The sequence below is a fragment of the Coturnix japonica genome, chromosome 9 (assembly GCF_054131305.1).
Source record: "Coturnix japonica strain WE chromosome 9, WE-NBRP24, whole genome shotgun sequence".
NCBI classification, from domain to species: domain Eukaryota; kingdom Metazoa; phylum Chordata; class Aves; order Galliformes; family Phasianidae; genus Coturnix; species Coturnix japonica.
Genome location: NC_140671.1, coordinates 29,429,046 through 29,454,268, shown reverse-complemented (window position 1 = coordinate 29,454,268; position 25,223 = coordinate 29,429,046). Strand labels below are relative to the sequence as shown.

At 47.3% G+C, this 25,223-nt stretch overlaps 1 protein-coding gene across 16 annotated transcripts in view; it reads left to right on the top strand.

The window, feature by feature from the left end:
• Nucleotides 1–25,151, top strand: part of ACAP3 (ArfGAP with coiled-coil, ankyrin repeat and PH domains 3) — a 66,958-nt gene extending 41,807 nt beyond the window's left edge. For 2 of the 16 annotated variants that reach the window (XM_085509043.1, XM_085509040.1), the window contains 19 exons: nt 1,365–1,548; nt 3,643–3,687; nt 4,123–4,218; nt 4,558–4,632; nt 11,642–11,754; nt 14,186–14,237; nt 14,472–14,572; nt 14,933–15,044; nt 15,265–15,473; nt 15,782–15,851; nt 15,970–16,064; nt 16,416–16,630; nt 16,755–16,859; nt 17,346–17,447; nt 19,118–19,210; nt 19,370–19,590; nt 19,741–19,850; nt 20,002–20,112; nt 20,220–25,151. In XM_085509043.1, the coding sequence (XP_085365169.1) occupies nt 1,365–1,548; nt 3,643–3,687; nt 4,123–4,218; nt 4,558–4,632; nt 11,642–11,754; nt 14,186–14,237; nt 14,472–14,572; nt 14,933–15,044; nt 15,265–15,473; nt 15,782–15,851; nt 15,970–16,064; nt 16,416–16,630; nt 16,755–16,859; nt 17,346–17,447; nt 19,118–19,210; nt 19,370–19,590; nt 19,741–19,850; nt 20,002–20,112; nt 20,220–20,367 (2,257 nt within the window). In that variant the 3' untranslated portion in view covers nt 20,368–25,151. Of the gene's footprint in view, nt 1–1,364; nt 1,549–3,642; nt 3,688–4,122; nt 4,219–4,557; nt 4,633–5,663; nt 5,706–6,949; nt 7,236–8,758; nt 8,840–11,406; nt 11,552–11,641; nt 11,755–14,185; nt 14,238–14,471; nt 14,573–14,932; nt 15,045–15,264; nt 15,474–15,781; nt 15,852–15,969; nt 16,065–16,415; nt 16,631–16,754; nt 16,861–17,345; nt 17,448–19,105; nt 19,211–19,369; nt 19,591–19,740; nt 19,851–20,001; nt 20,113–20,219 lie in introns of those variants that run through there. The other 14 variants (XM_085509041.1, XM_085509049.1, XM_085509046.1 and 11 more) reach the window with 14 other exon arrangements.
• Nucleotides 25,152–25,223: the final 72 nt, after the last annotated feature.

Below are 25,223 nucleotides of genomic sequence, written 5' to 3'. Positions count from 1 at the left end.
GCAGGTACCACGTGCAGCGTGGGATCCCAAATCAGCTGAATGTAGGTCAGAGGCATCCCAGGCCTCCAGCTAAGCATGAGCTGGTTACCAAGGGAACCAATGACTGAATCCCTCAGCAGCTGTGTGATTCAGTGTAGGGGGCCCCAGCTGACCCCCCCCCCATTCCCCAGCCTCCTGCCTGGCACTCACCCTACCCCCACTTTCTCTATAATCATTTCTCTGATGAGTTCAGATTTAATCTGCTTAAAGCTGGCAGCGGGAAAGGGAATTTCACCTTCACTTTGGCTCTGTCATCCTTTTAGCATCTTTGCAATTTACTGTTCACCTTCACGTTGCTCAGTCTCTGCACGTGCAGTCCCTGTTGGGTGAATCTTTGCATTGCTTCTGCCCTGGACTGGGGATATTTTGAGACCATTTTGCAGATGGGAATAAAGAACAAATGTAAACTATTCCCTTGCATGGTGATACATATATATATATATGTGAGGGCAATATTCATCTCCTAGCCTGCCTTCTGCATCTTTAAGCCCTGAAGGTCTTTGCTGGTTGGTAAAATCCAGCTTGCCCTGTCAGTACCCAGGTGCTCTGTAAGTGCCTCAGCACATTGCTGGGCTGCCAACCTTGCTGAATAGGAAGCTTTTATTAGCTATGGCTGCAGTCTTGCTGCTGTAGCCTGATTTAGGAGGACTAGCTGGAAATTCCCTACATCATCTCATGCCTCCAAACTCCTGCTCCTTCCTACTGGGAATATGCACAGGTGAGGAAGCTGTAGTTTAAGTTGACCTTAAGTTGATCCATATGTCAATGCATGCACTGGCTGTTGTCATGCTCATCTTCATCTGCCCTAGGGCAAAGAATAGGTGAGTGCTACTTATATACCAGCAGTTTTCAACTGCTTTGTTAAGTTATTATAGCAATTTGTCATTGAGTTAAGTAGAACTCCCATGGGTTGAAAGTAGAGGTGAGCTCTGCATCTGTTCACCATCATTCATGACTCGTGGGGCACAAATAAAGCATAGAAAATTGAAATAAAGCATAGAAAATAGTGTGAATCAGGTATTTCCTGTTGCAGAAAATCAATGTGCCTAGTTGTAAGGTGAAAAGGAGGATTTCCTTAAGGCTTTGAAGGCACTATTTAAGATCCGGCATCTTTCCTTGCCAAGTTTCTCTGAAGCCAATTTAATGCTTGCCTGGAGCCAGTCCAGCTGGACACAGTGACACTTTGTGGGGTGGGTTAGGATGCCAGGGACATCTGGAGCAAGATCTGAGCCATCATAGTGCACCTGGTTCTATCCCTGTTATCAGCAGGATTCTGCCTGCGGTGTAACTATGATTCCCACCATCTCAACTTCTTTGGGTTTCAGTGACGTCCGGAAGTTCAAGGAAACCAAGAAACAGTTTGACAAGGTGAGAGAAGACATGGAGATCTCACTGGTGAAGAACGCCCAGGCGCCTCGGCACAAACCCCATGAAGTAGAGGAGGCAACAGGAACCCTGACCATAACCAGAAAGTGTTTTCGGCATCTGGCCCTCGACTACGTGTTGCAGGTTGGTGTCTGCTCCCCCATCACAGGCAGGTTGTTAAATCTGCCCTCCAGGTTGATGGGTGAGAGGAAGCAGATGGAGTTCAGCAGTGTTTTGCCTTGCCCATTTGTGGAACATTTTGCCCTTTGTCCTCGGGACGTCCTTGGAATTGGTTTGTAGGTGTGCGTAAGCAGCAAGGTTTGCTCCAGTTCCTGGTGTAGTTGTGCCATCACATTGCAGTAGGTCCTGGGATTCTTTAAGCTGCCTTTTGTTATAATCCAGCCTATTTCTGTCTGCTTGAAATAGCCACAGGGTGAGGGTATAAATGCCCAAGCCTTCAGCTGCTGTCATTGTTTTTACATATACTTGTCTTTGCATTGCACTGACGTGGCTGCATACATATATGTTCTCCTATGGGAGAAAAATAAGAAGGAAAATCTCAACCACTTTCTAATAAGAAATCAAATGCTTCCTTAGATGGATTTCCTCTTCTCAGTGGAGATTTCATTTGCTGCACCCAGAAGGGCGAAGGATTTTTCTTTGAATCACCCATAGGCTTCACATCAGGTCTGTCCTTCTGAGCAGCGGGCATAAGAAGCAAACTGTGTTTATTGATCCATGTGTGGCTCCACTGTCACTCCTGCAGCACCAAACGGAGACCATCTGCCAACATGCTCTGTCTGATCACGGGGTAGTCCCTGAGGTCACATACTGTGGCTTGCAGCTGGAAAGGCAATGCTTTCCTCTTGCTGTGTAAGTCATGCGTGTCTAGGACTACAAGTCTTTGCATCCAGGATGATTGAAACAGTGTTTGCTGTTTAGGTCACGCTCTGGTAAACTCTGTCAAATGCCATTTCTCCCACTGACAAAGAGGAAGAGTTTCTTCAATGCACTGATCCAAAACTGGGGGAATTTCCCTGTTGGCCCACTGCAAAATAGCAGTCTGAATCTATTAGTTCTGAAAAGCATAGATGTGAAGCTGCCCAGGCATCCTTTAGTGTTTAATTAAGGATATAGCAAAGAGAGTTATAACTGTATTCTTGTATATTTGTGTCAGATTCTTTTCCCTGATCCTGAACGGCCATACAACTGAAGGGCAGTTCCTTTTAGTTAATTAAAACTATACCCAAATTGCAGCAAGATTGCCAGCTGCAAATCCCAGCTCAAATATATGGGGAAAGGAGTGGCTTGGCTCACAGCAAAAATGAAGTTACTGCAAGCCTAATGCTTTTGAGCAACCTGATACTGCATTCATAAATGAGTTATTAACACTAGAATTGACTGTCTGCCATGGAATCATATTGTCTGTGACACAGCTGAAACCCCATAGAAACCTGCTGCTACAGCTGAGAGTGTTTTTAGTGCTAATTGCAGCACTTTAAGGCTTACCAGTATAGCTTGTGGGGTCTGTGGGCAAGGTGCTATGCAGCAACAAGCATATTCAGTTTTGAAATGGTGCTGAATTAGGTGAGTTTTCAGCCTCTCACATTTATTTATTTCTTGCTTTTAAACCTCGAGGATGTTTTTCCTTTTATGAAGCAGGCCTCTTCTTCCACACCCCAGGAGCCCAAGAGCATTGGCAATGGCCCATAACATCCTGAACTGATGCTGCTTCAGTGTGAAGGGGCTACAGGGATCTCTGGGGCATTTTTCTTTGTGAAAAGCATGCAGAGGGTCTGTACACTGAGAACATAGGCCCACTGCAGGTACAGTTTCATGACTGGCTCCACTATGCTTATTCAAAAAGCCTGTGATCCATCCCTCTCAGCCTGCAATGGGAAATCAAACTGGTGACCTGTTACCAAACTGGTATCAAACACATCCTTCACGTAATGCCAAGCAGGACTCAGAGTCACTGTTTGTTGTCAGCTTATGTACTAACATACATCTGGCAGAGATCTCAGTCAATAGGTCAGAAGACTTCTCTGCTGTTATCCTTTTTATTCCACCTGGAACTGACCAGAGCTGTCTTTTTAGAAGGCATTCTTTCTGGTGCTGTCCTTGAATAGTCTCTGTTTTGCTGCTAGGAGCACTGCAACAAGTTGTTCCTACTTAAATCCCCATATTGGACTGCTTAATGCTGCTGATGCTGAGAGTCTTGTCTTGATCCCTTCACAGATCAACGTCCTGCAGGCCAAGAAGAAGTTTGAAATACTGGATGCGGTAAGGGCTCTGTGTTTTCTATGGCTGCTCTCAGTGACTCAATGAAAGGCAGCCCTCTCCATTTCAGGTTGCATGGGTCAGCATACCAACTCCTCGGTCTGCCCTGGAGGTTCTGTCTGTCTGGGACTGCTCGGGGGCTGCAGGTATGCTAACAAGAGGGGAGAATGAAGGCCCAGAGCAGTACTTCACAGCCCTGACCCAGAGGGTACACTGAGGGGTGAAGGATGCTGCTCTCAGTGCTTTGTGCTCAAGACAAGGGGTTACCTGGCAGTGTGTAAGGAAGGAAGAAGAGGGAGAGGCACATAGTGAATAAGTTGGTTTGGGAAAGGAAAGTGTTAGAGCTGTGCATCAAAGGGATGTTTTTTATGTGGGAAATAAGGGATAAGAACTCTTCATGCTGTCCTCTTCCAACCTTGCTTTTATTTCTCTCCCCAGATGCTGTCCTTTATGCATGCCCAGTACACCTTCTTCCAGCAGGGCTACAGTCTTCTCCACGAGCTGGACCCCTATATGAAGAAGCTTGCCACTGAGGTGAGGGATAGAGAATCTGTCTGTTTCAATCTGGTCTTTTACACCCTTTTGCCCTGGAAGGATGTCTTTGTTCCCATTCAGCTGCTTGGTAATCATGGAGTGGACAGAGCATCATGCTAAGCTGCATGGTGGATGCACTCTGCTGCACTATGTTGTAGCAGCCAGGAGCCACAATAACTTCCATTGCCCAACCAAACAGCCTGTGGCCCTTTCCTCCTTTTGTGGGGGCTTACAGATTTGGGGAGGGTTGGTGTAGGTGTTGAGCACTGCTGTAGAGATGGACTCATAAACTCATAATTCTCCTTTGTGACCTCCTGGAGTTTTTCTCCCCCACTTTAGCTGGATCAGCTGGTGATTGATTCTGCAGTGGAGAAGAGAGAGATGGAGCATAAGCATGCGATGATACAGCAAAGGGTGAGTTCTGGGGCTGCAGCTTGATGTGTGCAAGCATTGTCTGGCAAGAACTATGAATGCCAGCTGCTGCAATACCAGCACATCCCTTCTGACACTTTTATGCTCATATGTGTCCAGTTCAGTTCCCCATCACAGCCCTGTGCCCCATGGTTAGGAGCACTGTAGCAGCATATCTGGGCTGGGCACTGAGATGGCCAGAATCTTTATTAAATCACCCAGCAAACCAATTAATGGGTGCACTTCCTTGGTACTTATAGACATGAGCCATGCTAACTCGCTGTGTGTGCTCCCACCTGCTGTAATTGGGAAGAACCACCATGACTAGAGAGCTACTAGGATTTATCATGAAGTAAATATGAGCAAATATGCTCAAAAATCCTTGTAGAAAATAACTATATATTTTTTCCCATTTTCCTTTTCTTTCATGTGTTACTGATGTCCCTGCAGACACTCTTGCAGGTAAGTACCACATTTTCTTCTTTCATACCTCCCTTTTTCTGTATTAGCACTTTGCTGTTCTGGATATTTACCAAATCCTTCCTTTGAAAGCAAAAGAAAGAAACTTTGCAACGGGTTTAAGACTGCAATATAAATACAGGTGATGTAAATTTAAAGCCCAGTTTCAAATGAGTTTGGTTTAATTCTCCTCAGAGCTCTTCTCAGTTCTTTTGATAGTGGAATAAGAGCTAAAGTAGATCAGAGCATCTCCATGCGCTGTGGCACAGTATTAGGGAATCTCAAGAGAGCCCTGAGATATGTTTGTGAACCAAGCCCTGAGCAGGAATCATTTAGGAATCCATATCTGGCAGGCACTTTGTGGATCAATACTTTGCAACAGGACAAAAACGAAGTGCCCCTTATTTTCCTTCTAATGCTCTCTCCAAACTGTCATAAGGCATGAAATGGGAACGTAACTGGATTTGAAAGCTAATGACAGACATCCCCTGTGAATCATCCTGTGCGTGTGCTCCCTGTGGTTAAGTGTTCTGAGGGAGGAGAAAACCCATCTGTGAACTCTTCATCCCCTTGGGGATGCTGCTGGAGTGATGACTTCATTCAGGGGACTGCAGAAGGTCTCTCTTGTGCAATGCGTTTCAGATTAATCTCTTTACACTGCGTGGCTTTGGATGGACTAGCAGGGAATAAATCAGGGGTCAGGTTCTGAGAAGGAGAACAAGCACTTATTTTTCACTAAGGTGCATGTGCATGGAGCTGTGGCTTCCCGTGTGCATAAGCTTGCAAGAGAACTGACCATCCCTACTGCAATTTAGATTTTAAAGCTTCCTGCCTGGCAGTGTGATGAAGCTGCTTTTTGGCTGCTCTGATTTGCTCCCACAGCAGAGGGATGTGGCATTCCACGTCTGGTGAGCATCTCGCCACCTCCATAGAGAGCACAGCACGTGTCTGAGTGCGTGTCTTCATGCTCAGCCCTGGGCAACCCAGGGATATCCTCTGCTCTCTGCAAGAACTTGGAGATTTGGTTGTACTTTACCACAGGGAGAAGCATCTTTTCTCCTCCTTGTACCTATCAGAAAGAAATTCAGTGTGAATCTCAACTGTTTTCTTTGATACTGGAATTCGGGTGCTTTTTCTTATGCCTTCCCCTCTTCCTGCATGAGCATCTGTCACCTTCTGTGTAGCTTCCCAGAGCAGCTCTCATTTCCAGCTGTCATCTTAACTCTGCCTTCCCAGCTCTAAAACCTTAGAGCTCCATTTGCAGCCTCACCCTGCATATGAAAATAATGCTCACGTATGCTAAAAGGGTGCCAATAAAATCAGCAAGAGGAAAGGATGGATCCATCTTTATGGGCTACCATAAATACGAGTTTACTCTTTATATGGAGAATGAGGTTTAATAGGCAGGCTGGTCTATGGAAGCAGAAGAATATGATGCTGCACAGCAGTTCCTTTGTAGGCTTGTGCCAATTCCCTGCTCCAGAGAAACGGAGGAAGCGATTGTGTTTCTGTTGCTGGTTTGCCTGGGAAGGAAAGGAGTGCCAAAGCAGAGCTCTCTGCCTCATTTAGCCCAGCTGGTAGATAACAAACCAGGGGCCATATGGTGCTTCACCACCCAGATTTCTGTGGGAGCAGGAGTGGGATTGCTGGCCATGGGGTGGCTCTGCTTCCTGGAGCTGGGGGAAGCACAGACCCTGCTGAGAGCAGATGAGGCTGTTAAGGTCAGGGGACGTTCGCTGAGCATCTTTCTGTCAACCTTGCTCTGTGCTGCTTGGCTTCTCCCGCTCCCTTCTGTGCCTCCCTGACAGCTGTATGGTAATTAGCCCTTGCTCTAAGCTGATTGACTGTGAATGGGAGGCATGGGGAGGGGGCAGGCAGGTGGTCCCTAGAGGTCGGCAGACTTCCTTCGCCTGGTGCTCCTTGCTTTGACTGGAGCCAACGGCAGAGCTTTGCTGCTTCCCAAAAAGGAGTAGGAGGGGTAAAGGAGAAAGGGCTGAATAAGAAATCCCTCCTTTCCTGCCAGCCCACGGTGCTTAGCAGAGATGCTGCTCTAGAGAGCGAACGGGAGAGAGGACACAGCTGCTCTCTGCAGAGCTTCCCTTGCAGCTGACATCATGAAGATTTTCGGCAGGCTTGAATACCTCCTGGTAAGGAGACTCCTGCAGCCTTGATTTGACTTGGGGAGAAAGTTCAGGGGGCACTTTTCCCTTGGAGGGAGTGCAAGGAGTGTGTCTGTAGGGCTGTGCATACAACCCAAGTGCAAGTACAGGTTTATTACTGCAGGAGAGCAAATGTGCTTGGTTCTGTCTGTGGGATGGAAAAGGGTAGGGTACAGATCTCTAAGCATCACCTGCTGGCACACTGCGGAGCTTGGGGGGTGTTTGTTTGGTATTAGGAGATTCAAGAAACAAAGGGTCTGTAGATGGAGGTTTGGCTGTAATGAGTGAAAACTGACTGTGAAGAATGGGAATGTAGGTGGGGGAGCTCTCATCCGAATACCATCTGCTTTGGAGGATGGATGTTTTGGGTCGTACTCTGTATATACAGAAGGTAGAAACAACCAGATAGGGAAAAGCTTGAAATATATTCAGGCACTAGAAGAGAACAGAATGTGCGTGCACCAGTGCTTGTGTGGAAGGGGGTGTGTGCATCCTTAAGGGCTGTGAATATTCCTCTCAGTTCTGCTATCCTTGGAATCAGGGCTGAGCAGTCGCACAGCTTCCCATTTGGCTCAGGAGAAGTTCTGTTCTGTGCATGGATGTACATAATGTAATTGTTAAATAGTGAGCATCCTTTCTTACCTAACAACAGCAGAAAGGGCTCTTTTGGATAAAGCCTTTATTTTCTATGGAGGAAAGCATTTGTCACATGCTGTGATTTTATTTCAATCAATACCATGTAGGATACCACCAGGTGGGAAGAAATGAAACCTTCCTATTTCAGGGAGCAGCTCGTAGGCAGGGCAGTTTACTTAGAAAACACTCCCCTGCCAAAAGCATCTGGGGAGGTGGGGGACGTCTTCCCTCTTCACATTAAGTCTGTGATGCTGGAGATGTATTGAATTTCAGCCATTTCCCATGCACGAAGTGCTGCTCTCATGGGAGAGAGTGGAAGAGCTTGGCTAGGTCTGCAGCACCAGCATCCCTATGCATCCCCCCCTTATGGATGGGGGAGTTGGTAGTGGAGAGGACTGAGAAGCAGCTTTGAAACAGTGTTATTTTCTTTCCCTGATCTTGTGTCTGTGCCTGCATGTGCTGGGTTTTTTGCCTTCCATTTCCTGGTTTAAGTGTCTCTGTGATGTCCTTTTTCGAGTCCCTCTGGACGCGTCCCTTGGGATTTGTTATTTCAGTGCTGTTTCAGCAGCAGTCAGCATGCTCCCATGGAAACCAGCGTGGCATCACTTCTAACACATCAGCTCCCGAGCAGCCTTGTTTATAAGCTCAGGCTGAGGGGATGGGGAGGGGGTGTTGGACCCAGAGTGATTCACTGGAAGGAGATGATAGCAGAGATCTGGCTTCTTATTATGGAAGACAATGGGTTTCTTTCAACACAGTGTGATCCAGTGTGTCCCTGCTGTCTGTAATTGTGATTGTGTTGCAGCTGAAACCATTCAGATCTGAATCCTAGGATGGCTTTTCTGTGCTGAGCATTTATTTTTCGTGTTGCAAAGGCTATGAGGTCTTCAGTGCAGACTTAATAAATCAGTCCGAAGTCATTCAGAGCAGGCAGAGAAATGATGGGAAGAAATAAGGTGCGTTAAAGCCTCATGCATAGCAGGAAATAGGGAAAGAGGGTCCAAGAGAAAGCATACCTGTGCGCTCTTATTCTGCTTTCTCAGGCCTTGTGAAGTGGAAGCAAGCTACTTTAGGTGTTGTGTAATGGGGAGAAGTTCCTATTCCTTCGCTCCACCTGCAGCCAGGCAGCCCCTGCTGTGTTTGTGCCTTGCAAGCAGGGCTATAACAGACTTTCTGATGTGTTTGGCTCAGCCAGGACTCTGACTTATTTCCCAGAACTAACAGGATTAAAATCTTTTTGTGTCAATGAATAGAGCAGACTTTGGGCCATTTAATGGCAGCTCTGCCTGTTAAGGGGATTCATTGTCACATCTGTCTGTGTTCAGCTATGGCTGCAGCACCGTGCTGTTTCAACACCACTGGGAGGATGATCTTAGCTTTCTAAGCTGGCTTCCAGCTGGAGTCCAAATATGTGCATGTGAGGTATCAACAAATATTCTGGTGAGTCCTCTTTTCAATGGCTGTGCTAAGAAAGTTCTCTGTATGAGCCCAGGAATGTGTCATTGGAGCCCATAGTTGAAGCTCATTCTGATGTGCTGGATGGAACTCTGACAATTACAGTAGAGCTTGGCTGAGTGATGGGTACCTGAAACCATCCCGAGTCCAGCCATGGTTTTACCTTTCAGCTCCATGAGCCATTTCTGTACCTTTTCTCTTCAGCCTTTGAAAAGGAGAAATGACATCGATCAGGGGATAAACTCTGGATTGTTTTCTTTCCCCTCCCTTCTGCATTTGGGCTGTCCTTCAGCACAGTGTTATAGCAATGACCTGATGTGCTTCCCAGTGTGATGTGATGGAATGGAGCAAGCTGCCCCTGAGGATCAGACTGGGAGGTGCCCAGGATAAGAGGCTGATTGCTCCTTACCCTTCAGCTCTCCCCTGGTTTCAGCCTGCTTTACAAATCCAGCTTAGGGTCTGCTGGGCATATCCTGTCCTCCAGCAGCTCTGTTGACAGCAGTGGCCTTGCTTTGGAATTACACAGGCAGAAATATAAGTTAAAGGCACACCTGGCTCCACTCCCCTGACTTCCAGTGGATTTACTCTGACGCACGTGGCCCATCTGTTCCTCCTGCTCCCATCAGCAGTACATCCTCCTTACCCTCCTGCCCTGTGATTAGATGAGGACAACTGGGATCACATGATTAAATTCAGATCCTCCCCTCTGTTTTGTACCCGTTGCACACAGTGTCATTTGCTAAGGTGCCCTTGGAAGGGTTTTATCTTCTACTGTGTGCTTCTAAGCACACTTTTGTACATCTGCTGGTTTATAGAATAGAGCAGATTCTCATCTCATTGATAGGGGTCTTACATGGGAGCAGCTCTGCAAAAATCACAGGGTTCAGTGGTTATAAGTTAGAGGCTGTGGATGCCCCATCCCTGGTTGCATTCAAGGCCAGGCTGGATGTGGCAGCCTGGTTTGCTGGTTGCACATGGCAGGGGGTTTGAACCAGATGATCACTGTGGTCCTTTTCAACCCAGGCCATTCTATGATATATAGAGGAAAACTTCCTCTAGCCTTTGTTTTCAATATATACACAAAAGACTTCTGAAGAAGAGACCCCCCTTTCCACCCCCTTCCCCCCCCGCCCTGTGGGATTTACCCTCTTACAGCATGAAAATATGGGGCTGAGCAGACCTCATTTAATTGTGTGCCTTACAGCAGAGTTTCTAGTGCATAATTGGGCATCATGCTGTTTTTCCAAGGGATGACTCAGTCCTGTCCCATTATATCTCCTCCTTCTGTATCAGTATTCTTCTGATTCTGACACCTCCCAGGCAAGCTGGCATCTCTGAACATGAAAATAACTCATCTTAATGAGAGTGAAGTGCACATTGCCTGGCAACGCAGCATCATGAGGGTCTTCATTTGCTGAGCTGGGGAAGGCACTGAAGTTAATGGGGCTGCTTTTCACTGTGCTGTGCTGGGTCTTTGAACTGGGCTGTGCAGGGGAAGATATTTGCTCTCAAGAGGGAGGTGTGAGTGGGATGCACATAGGAGAAATGTACCTCAGTTTCCCAGGTTGGGGGCAGTGGTTTAAGTTTGCTGACCTAGATTCTCTGGAGAAGGAGGCAGATATTGCCCAGGGAGAAGAATCCCATGTTGTGCAGGAGCAGCTGCTATTCTCTCTGCTCTGTGTCTTGCTCACCAGCTGTCAGAATCCATGAGATCTATCTGGTGAATCAGTGCCAAACCTGACAAATTAGATCTGACTGGTAGCATAGCGTAGAGAACCGTGTGAGTGCAAATTGGAGGTGGCAGATGATGATAGGTAATGAAAATGGAATTGAGAAGTCTTCCTTCCCCTCTGGAAACTTTCATGCCTGTTTTCCTTGTGCAAGGATGGACTTTGCTCTGGCCCTTTGCAGGAGAGTCAGCACTGGTGCCTTGTGTGGCCAATGAAAAGCACCTCCATCCATATGCTTTGCGCTGCAGACTGCCCCAGATATTGGCAACTTTGAATTCTCATAATAATGAGCTACCTGCTTTTCTCCTTATCAGCTACCAGCGTGGGAAACGCATCATGTATAGCACATTCTCCACCAATAGGGATGGATGAGCTTGCTGCAATGTGGTTTGCTCCTGGCTGCTATTCATGGCTGCAGCCCACTCCAGCAAAGGAGCGTGCTGTGAGAGATAGCTCTGCCTGAACCTCATAATCTTGGAATAGGTGCTTTCTTCCTCTTTAAGCTTTTAATAGGGTCATCTCCATCTGGGGGGATGCAGCCGTGTTAGAGCATCGGTCTCTTTCTATCTGCAGGACTTCTCCTATGATGACTCAAAGGTGGAGTTTAATGTCGATGCCCCAAATGGAGTGGTGATGGAAGGCTACCTCTTCAAGAGAGCCAGCAATGCTTTCAAAACCTGGAACCGGTGAGTAATACTTTGTATTTCATTTGATATCTGGGCCAAGACTCTGAACACAGCTTATACCACAGGAAAGTTGTAAATTAATAGCAATTAAGAGAAATATGTAACGTAGCAAGACGTGCTTGGTTTTAAAGGGCTACAGTTATTTAACCTGTCTGCTGTGGGAGGGGGAATAGGCAGGAGTTGTGAGTATCAGCTCTACTGCTGGGAGCTGAGAGGTGGCTGTCTGTGCACTGACCCTGCTCTTAATTGCTTATAAATATTTCAGCTGATAGATCAGTAGGAATGCTGGTCTCGTATGATGCCTGCACCAGGCAGGAGCTGCCAAAGACTCCTGGAAGCAGAGGTTTCATGTTCTAGCCTTGCTTGATGTTTGTGTGTTTAGCTTCCCTTGAGGTTGTTAATGGGTTTCATAGATGGCTGTGCAGGAGCTTTCAAACCCTTTCAATTAGTTTCTAATGCAAGAGATCAATGCTTTTTTGACCCACATTTCCTCCTCTCACTTAACAGGGAAATGATGTAATATCATCAGATCCTACACTTGGCTATGGGATACGCTCTATATGCCACAGCAGGGTTTAAATATGCTGTCATTAGACTTCAGAATAAATGAACACTGAGCTCATCTTAAGTATAGCCTCTGTCCCTTGACATGCATGCTTTCACTTGCACACCACATGTCTGTGCAGAGGAGAAGGTCATGCCAAATTGTGGCAGGTTGATGCTGAATTCAAGGGCTGTTCTGTAGGGCACTTATCTTGGATGGAACACAAATCTCTGAGGCCTTCTGACTGTCCTGATGTCTGAAATAAGGCTTATGTCAAGAGCTCTGAGTTTTCCCATTCCCCCAAATCCCAGCTGCCCCCCCTCCCCCATGCCTTCCTGCATCCCAGCCACGCACTTGGTCTCCTCCCTGCAGTCATCTCATTCTCTTCATTCCCACCCACTCTCAGCCATATCTGCTGGCGTTTTGGCAGCTCACAGCTCCTGTCACCTACCTACTCATTGCCCTCTTACTGTCACCCTGCCACTCACTGGTGGTGCCTCCCCTTCATGAGTGGGGGTCAGGCAGAGCAAGCAGCAAAATCCCCTGTTTGGTTTGGGTTAGGAGCCAACACAGGTAGCAATGGACACCTTGGGCTGATGGAGCAGGAGAATGCAGCTGCAAGGAGCAGGACTGGAAACCAGAACCTGAGAGAGAGAAACCTGACAGCAGCAGAGCTCATTGAGCACAGACTGTGGCTGTCACGGCAGCTCAGAGATGCAGAACCAGATGAGCTCAGCAAAAGGGGTTCCCACGTAGGTGGGATGGCCTCCAGTTACCTGCGCTTTCCCATTTCTTCACAGGCATGTCAGATCCTTTATTACTGATGTCTTTTATCTCGCTCTTTAATCTTTCAGCAGTGACGAAGGAAAGAGAGCCCTGTCTCATCTCATTTTTCCCAGGGAAGCTAGTTCCTTTGCAAAGCAAGTGTGATACGTGCTCAAATGCCAGCCTGCTGCAAGCCTCTGACTATTTATGCTTGGATATTTCAGTGCCTTCTTCCAGAAAGATGATCAGGTTGCTAAATCCTTAGGCTGTATCATGGGCTGAGCAAGCGACTTGGGAGGGCTGGGTTTAGCACTGCAGATTAAGACACCAGGGAATTACCTCTAATATCAGCATCATTTGGACCTTCTGTCGCTTGTATTTCAATGGGAAGCTGGCAGCTGGTGGTCCCCTAAGAAGGCAGATTCCCTTCCCACTGACGTGTCCTTACTCTAGCTGCAGCAAACAGGAGCTTTGGCTTTCTGTTTGGTGTCCTGTTGGTTGTAGTGGCTGCTGAGAGCTCAGCCTGGTATGTAGCTTATTCTGCATAAAAATAACAACATGTGCAACCTGTTTGTATTATTCCTTCCAACACTGGTTGTAGCACTGCCAGTTAGCAGGGTTTTCTAATGTGTTTTTTATTCTTTTTACCACTTGGAAGTTTCTTCATTATATCAAAGAATTTCTGGCTTTCCCTATGACAGCTTGGAGAGGTAGGAGGCACACTGCCTGTGGCACGTGCAAGCAATCCAGCCTTCCCAGTAAACGCCAGGTTACCTGCTGAGTAGGTCCATCCAGCCCTAAGCAGTGCAGTATGTCCCACTGACTTCTACCTGCACCAGGGCCAATGTGCACACAGTCTTCTGCTCCAGAAATCCTAGGTAATAATATGAACTGCTCAAGTCACTTCTTCCCTTCCTTCCTCCTTCACATACATCAGTGTATCTTGGACAGTTGCTTTCACAGTATCTCAGTGCCAATAGTCATTCCCTAAGGCTGTAAATCCTTTGGTTATTCTCTGATTGAGGGTATTGGGGAAGCGTGAGTTTGACAGTTGTTTTCAGCTTCTTTGAGCTCTGCCATTCATTTGTTCTGACCTCAATCTATCTGTCTGTCTTCCCCCAGGAGGTGGTTCTCCATACAGAACAGCCAGCTGGTGTACCAGAAAAAACTAAAGGTCAGTGAGGCTTCTTCAGGTGACACTGGGCAGATTGGCCAACCTGTCTTGACCCACTGTTAGGTCCTGTACAGCCCCCTCCTATTGCTCTAAACTCATCCTGTGATGGGCTGGCTCATTTTATTTTATTGACCTTGCATGTGGTAATCAGCAGAGTCTGGGGAGGAGGTTTCTGAGGAGCTGATGATGACAGATTCAGGTTGCTGACAGAGCCACCTATTCTCACTCTTTCAGGATGTCCTCACGGTGGTGGTGGAAGACCTGCGGCTCTGTACTGTCAAGCCATGTGAAGACATAGAGAGGAGGTTCTGCTTTGAGGTTGTCTCGCCTACCAAGTAAGTTTGGAGGCTTCCCTGTGTCATCCTCATGGCTTGTGGGCTGTACATAGAACTGCTACAAATTTGATTTGAGCAGATGCTGCCCTGATCTGTTCAGTGATGACTGGGAGGCAGCTCTGCCTGTGTTCTAAAGTCTCCATGAAGTTCATCATGGCTATGCAGACCTAATGTACAAACAGACTGTGAAACTGGCCGCAGTCATCCCTCTAAAATAGCTGGACTCATTTCTGTCCCATGCCTGTCAAATCAGGGTGCCACCCAAATTGAAAAGGCTACATGGGGACAAAGTGGGACAGTTTTGACCAGGACTTGCATCCTGCCCTTTTATTCTTCCCAACTCTCTGTTTTCCCTTCCAGGAGCTGCATGTTACAGGCTGACTCAGAGAAGCTGCGTCAGGCTTGGATTCAGGCTGTTCAAGCCAGCATCGCTTCTGCGTACCGGGAAAGTCCTGACAGCTACTATATTGAAGTGAGTGAGGGTGCAAGGAAGGTCCTGAGTGTGGGGTCTCAGAGCCTTGGCAGTGGGCTTCTGAGCTGTGACATGTCCAGTGTGGCTGGGTAGACCATTTGGAAATACCCTTTCTACTGGTGGCTTTGCTAACTCAAAGAGTGCTTCTGCAATGTAAAGATCTGAATCAAGTTCTTCCACAGTGCTTTGGAGATCCTAGATCCTATTTTGTTCCCTGCAGAGATTGGACCGAACTGCTTCCCCATCCACGAGCAGCATTGATTCTGCTACCGACTCACGGGACCGCAATGTGAAAGGGGAGTCCATCTTGCAAAGAGTGCAGAGCATCCCTGGGAATGACCAGTGCTGTGACTGTGGTCAGCCAGATCCCCGATGGGCCAGCATCAACCTGGGCATTCTGCTATGCATTGAGTGCTCTGGTATCCACAGGTACTCTACGTGTGTTGCCAGCCAGGTGCTTGGGTTATGAGTGTAAAGTGTATAATGTTTGTTCAGATTAACGAGCCATCAAACACTGGTGATGTTCAACTCAAGTAGGGAAACCTTTCTTGTTAGGGATGTGAAGGCAAGGAAAGTAGAATGGAAGGATCTGAAGATCGATAGTACAGAAGAACAGCTTTTAACATGAATAATGCAGCAGGATTGATTGATATCAACTTAAGCATTTCTGCAATAGCTTCTACAATCACTTCTGGTTTTGAAGCATTGTAACCATTCCAGTTTTCTTCCTTTTGAAGGAGTCTGGGTGTCCACTGCTCCAAAGTCCGATCTCTCACACTGGATTCCTGGGAGCCAGAGCTACTGAAGGTGAGTGTTGGCTTTTAACACCAAAATCTGGACAGTGCTGGGTGGGGAGGGCAGTCTGGCCTGGTAGCAGAAGTAACTCCTCACCTGAGTACTTCATTCTCTCCTGGTTGTATTGCAGCTGATGTGCGAGCTGGGGAACAGCACCATGAATCAGATCTATGAGGCGCAGTGTAAAGAACTTGGACTTAAGAAACCAACAGCAGGGAGCTCCAGGTGAGTCTGAGTGCATGTAGTGCTCCTACCAGCTCTGGGGGAAGTTATACATCCCTCAGCTCTACTCTGAGCAATCTGGAAAGCCAGACAGTGGGGCTGGCATTCAGTGAGGGCCCAAGCTCTCACTGAAGCACACAGTGTGGCCTTGGCCATCCCCTTCCACTCTCAGCATTCCTCAGTTTTGCTTTGAAATGGGAAATATATTTAAGGTTTGAGAAACTCTGCCTTTTTCATCCTGGTCTCAGTGATTTTTAGGGCTCAAAGCTGAGTTGAGGAGCTGAGCCAGCGCAGCCTCATCTCCTTATAACTGTTTGCTATGAGTGGTGTGACCCTGTGCTGTTCTTCTCCCAGGCAGGACAAGGAAGCCTGGATCAAGGTGAAATACGTGGAGAAGAAATTCCTGAAGAAGTTACCAAGTGGGGAAGCTTTAACAGAGAACGAGAGGAAACCTCGACGCTGGTGTGTGAAGAAATGCCAGAGGAACAACAGCACCACAAAAGCACCCACAGCTCGGAGGAAGTACCGCCACGAAGCAGGCAATGCATCACCAGCCATGTTGTCATCAGGTGGGAACCTCCCTGCTTGAGAAGGGCTCTCAAAGCTCAGCGTGTTTAATCATGGCTGTAGAACTGTTGCATCGCTCATCTGTGTGTGTTATTAATTGTTCATGTCCATGTCTCTCTAAAACAGCAGCCACGCTGGAGAGGAAGTTCCGTCGAGATTCCCTCTTTTGCCCTGATGAACTGGATTCTCTCTTCTCCTACTTTGACACTGGTGCTGGCTCTGGCCCACGCAGTAAGTACAAAGAAAGAAAGAAGGTATCCCTGCTTCTGGCACTCTTTACCTCCCAACTCTTCTAAGGCATGTGCATTGCACCAGACTTAAGGCAAGGCATTGGCCTCACTTGGAGAGGCACTCAGCTGGCCAAATCACAAACATCCTGGGTAAATATACGAGAAGAGCAATGGGGAATTACTTCCAACAACTCCAACCCATCGCTCTTTTTATTGCTTTTATGGTTTTAATATCCCATCCAATCAGCCCTTGGTGTTTGCATTCTGGTAGACGGGATTTTTTTGCCCTATGTTTTTCCTTCCAGACTATGCATCCCGTCAACGTTTTTTTTTTTCTGGTTTTATTTTGGCTTTAATTTTTTCCCCCCCATGGTGTGTATTTTTTTTTTTAAGTGTTTTTTTCTTTTTAAAGCAAGTCTTACTGCGGACAATTTTTCTTTTAGTGTATGTGACAAACTCCCCTCATATTCCGTCCACCTTCCTCTAGGTGCCAGCCACATCTCTGTGCAGCATCCGCTAACAGGTGGCCCATGGAGTGGCAGTGGCATTGGTCCCGGTGGGAGCGGTATGCCGTTCCTCCTGGACGGAGGTAAGGTGACGCTCTGGCAGCTAGCAGCAAAAGAGACACCTAAATTTGACTTGTTCCAAACCAAGCATCAGATGCTGTGTGATGGCTTTCAGAGACTTGCTTTCCCAATGGCTGAAATTGAGAAGGGTTTCAAGTGCTCAGTTCAGATTCTTCTGTAGATCTGGATGGCAGATTCAGAACTGTGCAAGCACCACAGAAATTGGTGCGAGTCTGTATCTTCCATAGGGTGATATCACTACACAGAGAAAGGCAGCCTGCTGACCATTGACTAGTGTCCTCACAATTGATGTAATTCTCTTCTGGGTCAGTTAGTGGAAGTCGCAGTCGTACTCTTTAGCTCCTATGGAGCACTGAATGAAGCCCAGCAGTGGTGGTTGTCAGTGTGGCACAAGTGCAAGGGGCCATGTCTGCATGTAGGTCAATTAGCTTCTGTGCTATCTTCCTTATCTGCCTTGGCTGGGGAAGTGTTAATTGTGAGCTGCAATTTCAGGAGCATTTATTTAGAGGCTCTTCTTGATTTAGTACCTGGATGTAGCTGCTTTGAAGGTCTCTCTGAGCAGCCCTGAGGTTGAGGTTTGTTGTTCTGCTTTGGTTTTCAAGGCTCTTACTTCAGTTCTTGCAGACTTGTTTCTCTTTGCCGTGACTGTTCAACTCGTGTTTTTGAAACATTTTGCCAGCTCCAGCCTGGCTTATTTTTCTTTCTAATCACAGCTATTTGAGCGTAGGTAAATGTAAACCATGGGCACTTAACATCTTGAGTTCTGGGATGAATCAAAGATAGATGCCTTCAACCCTGACAGTCACTGGCAAGCTAAATGCAGCAGGATGCAGAACCCAGCCAGCATTTTTAAGGAGCAGAGCAAGGGTGATGTCCCATCCCTGTTCTGCAGAGGCAATTCCTGCACTGATTCTTCCTTCCCTTCATTCATCCTCTTGCCTGTTTTTTTTGGATCTGAGTTCAAGAAGGTACAAAGTTGCTCATCTGCTGCATGTCCTTGGACAAGTTGCTTCTTCTCTTTGTGACGCCACTGTGTGTAATCAGCTGCCTTATAGCTTTCACCAGTCAAGCAGGGAAGGTGTGAAGCTCCATGAGGAGGCAGAAGAGTGAAAGAGCTGATGGTCAGTGCCTTGAGATTAGTTTGAGATACACTACTGACATTATTTGGTCCAGTCGTGGTCAATAATCAAGAGCAATGAATTGGCAAATGCCTCAGTAACAATTGAAAAACTCTGGAGAAAGCAGAGTGAAACTGATATTATTAACAGTGAAAGCAGAGGGGTGTCTTCATTTACTTCTGACACCATGTAGCCTGCTGCAAAGTTGTCTCTGCTGCTGCTCTGCTCCAGTCTACGTCACAGCGTCCCTCATGGATTGCAGCAAGTGCTGTCCTTGACAGTCCAGAAGTGCCATGGCAATGTTGGAGCATCCCTGCATGAACAGCAACGTGGGGACATGGACACCATAAGGCTTTTGCAGTTTTTCCTTTGGCAGTTTTACTGAGTGGGGCTAAACGGGGTAGCAGTCCCCCCTCTCCCTTGCCAGCAGTGCCTGGTGCAATGTGTTTGTGATGCTCTGTGCAGCCCTTTTTCCCCTGTGGTCTCAGCTTTGACTGGTACCGGAGTGCCTGGGTATTAAAATGGCCTTGGTTTTTCTTCTGTTGGCCCTGCAGGTCTGAGCAGCGACAGCGGACTTGGAGGAAGCACAGATGGCAGCACTGATATCCTGGTGTTTGGCTCTGTGGTGGACAGCGTGACGGAGGAAGGTGGGTGTCACACACAGGCTGGTGATGGAAGTAGGGTGGGGAGCAGCTAGAAAGGAGGGATAGTTGTGATTATTTGGTGCCAAGACCAGCAGAGAACATAGCAAATTGGGAATGCCAAGCTTTTGGGTCACATCTCTCTATCTCTTTCCTGCCCCTCAGAGTGTGAGGTGTCAGAGGAGTCAAGTGGAGAAGCAGAGATTGAACAGGAGGCATCAGATCTGGAGGACCTGAGGGAGCTGCATCCTGGCTTATTGATCTACAAAGCAGCACAGGCCCGAAACCTGCCGCTTATGGCAGAAGCCCTGGCACACGGTGCTGAGGTCAACTGGGTGAATGATGAAGATGAAAACAAAACTCCTCTGGTTCAAGCCGTGATGGGGGTACGTTGTGCTCATGGTTGGGAGGTTGTGGTTGGGAATGTGAGGTCTTGGCTCTAGTTTGGAGGTCGCTAACAATGGGTAACATACAGTGTGGTGTTTGCTTGTGCATCCTCTCAGAATTCATTTAGAAATCCCCCTTTACTTTGCCAGGGCTCCTTGATAGCCTGTGAATTCCTGCTGCAGAACGGGGCAGACGTTAACCAAAAAGATAGCAGAGGCCGGGCTCCCTTGCATCATGCCACGTATATGGGACATACTGGGTGAGTCCTTTGCACACTGCTCTGATTTGCTCCATCACCCTGGGGGTGGGCAAAAGAACTGGCCTTTGGGTGGGTTTTTTAGTGGTTAAGAAGGGAATGTGCCCTGTGAAGGTGGCATTTGTGTTGATGGTTTTTCCTTTCTCTTGTGCAGTCAGGTCTGTTTGTTCCTCAAGCGAGGGGCGAACCAACATGCAGTGGACAGTGACGGGCAGGACCCGCTCAGTATTGCAGTCCAGGCAGCCAATGCAGACATCGTTACCTTGTAAGTGCAGCCTGGACCTTCCCTGTAGGTGGAAACGCTGCCTGTAGATAATCAGCAGGAAGAAGTAACTTAACATTTCTCCCTTTGCTTTCTCTCTTTCACTCTAGGCTGCGTCTGGCTCGAATGAATGAGGAAATGCGAGAAGCAGAGGGTCCCTTTGGACAGCCAGGTCAATATCCCAGCAACAGCCCCACTGAGCTCCAGTACAAGAAGTGTATACAGGAGTTCATCAGCCTTAATATAGATGAGTGTTAGTGACAACTCCCCCACCTCCCCTTTGCTGTCTTGAAGTGGGGGCTGGATTTCTGGAAGCCCCAAGAGCCCCATCCTTGGTATATTGGTGTTTCTTGCAGATTGGTCTGTTTTTGATGCCCGAGCGTATGGGTTGAAATGCACGCAGGAAGGAATGGGGTCTTTCTTCTTAGTGTGAAGTTCTCATACTTGACTACTGGATGGTTGATTTTTGTGTAAGAGACCCTTGGGGGCAAAACCACAGACCATGACGTGTGGATTTGAGTGTGTGAAAAGTATGGGAGATGAGTTTAGCATTAAATAAACAAACACAAAACAAAACAAAAAAAAAAAAGGAAAGAAGAAAAGGAAACCCTCTATCACCAGGAGAAGCCCAGCAACAATACGATCAGACGAAGCTGTCGTGTCTCTCCTTCAGTGCAGTCACCGTGCACTGAATTCCTGTCTGAACTATTTGTTTGGAAGGGGTTCTGATGGGGAGGCCCAGCAGCCTGCTTTCTCCTGGGAGTCTGCAGCATCTGCTGGGGACCAGTTTAGAATACTCAGATGTGACCTCCACGTTGGGAACGTGCTGTTTCTTGGGGTAGATACTTCGCTCCAGAAGGCAAAACAGAAGGGGTAGAATTGAGAGCGATGGCTGCCCACCTTACTTGCTCTCAGGACTATTACTAGCCACGCTCCCCTTTCTTTGGCCTTGGTGGTTAGCTGGTCAAAGCCATAGCTCACCTGCTTTCTGGACCAAGATGCAGTCTGCACAGTGGTATGGAAGCAGCGATGCTAATCTTTTGAGGCTGGGAGAAGCTTGTCGCTGGCGATGGGCTTTTTCTGTCAGGGAAGAAAAGCCAAGTCCAACTCCCAGTGCCAAAACGGCTGCCTGCACGATGCCATTTGGTTTGGTTTGTTTCCTAGTCACCGGATTTCTGACTTTGCATCTCTGTGAAGGAGACTTCTACCTGCATGTGTATCCCTCTGTGCTCACCCAGCATGCTGAAGCATGTGAGTAGGGCATCTCAGCAGCTGGCCCAGCTGGACTCCTGAGTTTCCCAGTTCCAGTGGCCAGCACGATCTTCTTTGTGATTTCTTTCCTTTCTGGTGTTATTCTTTGCTGGAGTGGGAATGTGTTTTGACTCAGAGCACTTTGTTGCTAATGTTTCTGGTCTGTGTTCTGGGAATCATGCTGCATTAGCTGTGCAGAGGTGCTGTTTCAAGTGGACATACAGAACACGTGTACCACTAGCAGATTGTCCTCTGGCTGGGAATTTGGATGCCAAGAGCCACTTCAACATGCCCTCAAACTGCTGTAGACATCAGTGTGTTTCAGGACTTGTGGGTTACAACCCACAGTGGATATTTAACCTGCCTGGGCACCTAGGCTGCTAGGTGTTGGGCCACAGTGCCTTACAGATAGTGCTGGGATCCTGAGGGGGGTCAGGATCTCATGAGGAACGCAGAATACCAGGCAGAGTTCCCCATCCTCCTGCATTACATCCGCAGTGATACACAATCGCTCTATCTTTCATCTGATACCTTTGACTTCTTTCCTTCCTTTACAAACTGGCTGCTCTCTTGCTGCAGCCCTTGGTGGGTTCAGTCCTTCCAGGTTTATTTCTAGGGGCACAGGTCTGTCCTCAGGAGAACAACCAGCTCTTCATTGAGACAGCACCCTCAGGGACTGGACCAGCTGCACTTCGCCTCCACCCATTTGTCTGAAGGTGGAAAAATCAAGAAGCTCAGGCTCTGGTAGTTGTCTTCTCAGTTCAAGGGTGAGTCCCTGCTTCCTTAGGAAAGAACCCACATTCTGCTTCAGACAGAGCAGTTTTCTGTATGTGATCTGTGGCTTGAAATTCATCTTTCTCTTGGGGCTTTCTCATTCCTGTTCCCTTTAGAGCTGGGAGATGCCCAGTGCCACAGCCCCAGCTGTGCTACGAACCTGAAACAGCCCTAGTGAACACACTGAGCCTGCTGCAGAATGGTGGCAAGGGGGAACCTGGCCCCACGGCCTCCCTTACTTCCCTATATAATGAGCTTTGCCCCATCTGCTTCCATCACTGCAGCTGCTCTGAGTACTTTGTACTCAGCCCACTGCTGCTGGATTTGGTCCCCATCAGACACCATCCTTGTGAGCTGAGCCTGCTTGGTTTGCAGCCAGCCCTTCAGCAGGACTGTGCCCCATCAGCACCTCAATGCTCAGAGCAGGACAGGAACCAGCATGCAGTCAAAAACTGCCTTTGCTGATGGGGTTAGGAACTGAGAGACCTCGAATTAACTCTCTTCAATCCCATCTTATGCTGATGTGCATCAGTTGAGTTGTCAGAGCTGATGTGGTTGAGCTCTTTTCTTGAAGGAGAAGACCATGCTGCCATCTTTCAGGGTACTTCAGAGATGCTAAAAGCAGAATCCACCTTTCACCACCACAATCCTGCTCTGTAAATGGATTCCAGCACAGTTATCATCTAGCAACGTTTTTCACCCACACGACGACTTAAAACCAACCCCAATTGGTTTTCCAGCTCTTGATTAGAAGTTAGGGCCGACCTTTCTGTGAGCCAACAAGGAACTGGAGATGTGGCTTCCATTTCTTTGGGTCATTTTATTTCACAGTCAGCATTAGGTGACTCATAAGAACAACACAAATAATCATGTACAGGTAGGTCCAATGAAGCTCAGACTCACTGCTGAACTACATGAAGTTGAAGCATATTGTAAATACCGATGCAAAAAGCAGTGTCTTGCAAGACAATTTATTTAACATGTATTGGTACTTTATTTAGATTCAATGTATAAAGCGACTTTGTGCACTTTTCCTACATACAGTATTGGGGGGGGAGGGAGAGGGGTTGATTTATGTTCTTTTGTTATGGGTTTTGTGCTGTCTTTTTATTTTTTAATCGGTGAAATTGTTAAGTATTTAATTTATTATTGCTGTGCCCAGAGGACTAGTGCAATTTTGATTCAATACAGGTTGGCTGTATTTAACGTCAGGATCTTTTTTTTTTGTAGCAGTGTTAGGGAATATGTTTCAAAACCTGCCTTTTTTTCCCCCTACCATTTTCCTTTCCCCCCCCTTCCCTTTCTATTTTCATTATACAGATGGCGAGGCACGAAACGCCTTTAGTTTGTAATATAACCAAACACTTCAGTGCATCCTGTGGTTTCTAAAACAAAAACAAAGGTTCTCCAGGAAAATCATGTTAAGGAGGCACTTCTCAATGTTTACTGTGTTCATTTGCTTTCTTGGATTGGGGTGTGTATGTATGTGTGTGCCTGGATGCGTGGAGTAGGGATGTAGTACAAAACAGGTTTGTTTTCAGCAAGATAAATGAGCAGCCAGGCTTGACGTGACCTCGTTTCATTTAGATCCAAGTCCAGCTCTGTTTGTGTTGTACAATCATATTTGAAGTATTTAATGCCAAAACTTCTTATTGTTTTCCCTTTAATCTCAAAGAGTGCATTCAGTATCTCTATGACATTGATTTGCAACCACACTTAACATGAGAAGCTTTGCCTTTGTCTGGAAAGCAACATGCCAGGCGTTCTCCAACCACAAATGGACCAGAACCTTCAGATTCTGTCATCTCCTGTGTTTGCATTAACATTGATACACCTGTACCAGCTTCTGAGTCGACCCGAACCCTTTAAACAGGTGCCTGGAAGTAAAGATTAAGGTTTCAGTTTTCACATGGGACAGCTTCAAGTTGCTGGCGAGTTGAAATGATCCCCTTTGTGATCCCATGTGTCATCCGGGGTTGCCTCAGGTGTTCTTTGATATCTCTGTAATATGCAGTTCCTCAGTCTCAAGGCTAAAGATGGAACTGGAAAAACTGATGTTCTTAAAGGGGCAAAAATGATTTGCTGTCGGCATAAAACAGATCAGTAACATCTCAGAATAGCCCAAGGGGCTGCTATTATGCAAAAGTACAACGTGACCTCCTAAATTAAATGCACTGATATGTGGTTGTACAGTGGCTTAATGCAGCTGCTGGGCTGCCTTTGTCCCACCTCTGGCACTCACTGCCCGAGCATTATTGCTTTCAACCAAAGACAAAACCAGAATGAACGGCTTCAATGTGACACTTCAACCATAGGTTTGCTGATGACAAACGTTGTATGTGTGTGTGTATGAGAGAGAGAGAGCATTTGGTGCTGTTATATGGAGGAGAGGTGGGGAAGGAGGGATGGAGCAGGAGGAAAAGGAGAGTGGGAGTGTGTGAGAATGCCTTGGGTTGGTTTTTCCTTTGAGAATCCCCAAATATAGAGTGCTGTTTCCATAGGGATACGATTCATATCGCAGCTTCCTCTGCCTTGGAAGGAAGTCGGGCTGGGATGCAGCTTCTGTGAGCTGCACACCTGATATTAGTGGGATGACAGGAGGGTTATGGGGAGCGAGAGGGGGGTGGGAGCACATTGAGTGTGGATTCCCCATCCTGGATGAAAGCAGCCCTGGCTGTGGCTGAGCTCATCCAGCCTCTTAGTGCCCAAAGCTCCTTCTAAGCTTCACTCCAGGGCTGGCACTTGCTGTAAATACTTCTCACCTATTAACCCCTCACTTGCCTGCTGCCACTACCACTTTGGACCACGTTTTTTAATCCCCCCCCCCCCCCCACCCTCTTTCTCTACACAGCCTGTTCCGACTGTAACTATGGAACCAGATATTCTGTATGTTATTATCTTTGTACCATTTTAAAGCTGTTGCTGTGCTGTCTGCCTTTTTCCCCCCCCCATAACCCCGCTCCTTTCTCTTCTATTGTCTCTTGAAACACTGTTAATAAAAACCTAGATGAACCCCTCCCCTCCCTCTTTGGCTTTATTTATTCACCTGGGTTTTCTTACCTTGTTGCCTGTATTAACTGGATCTGCAA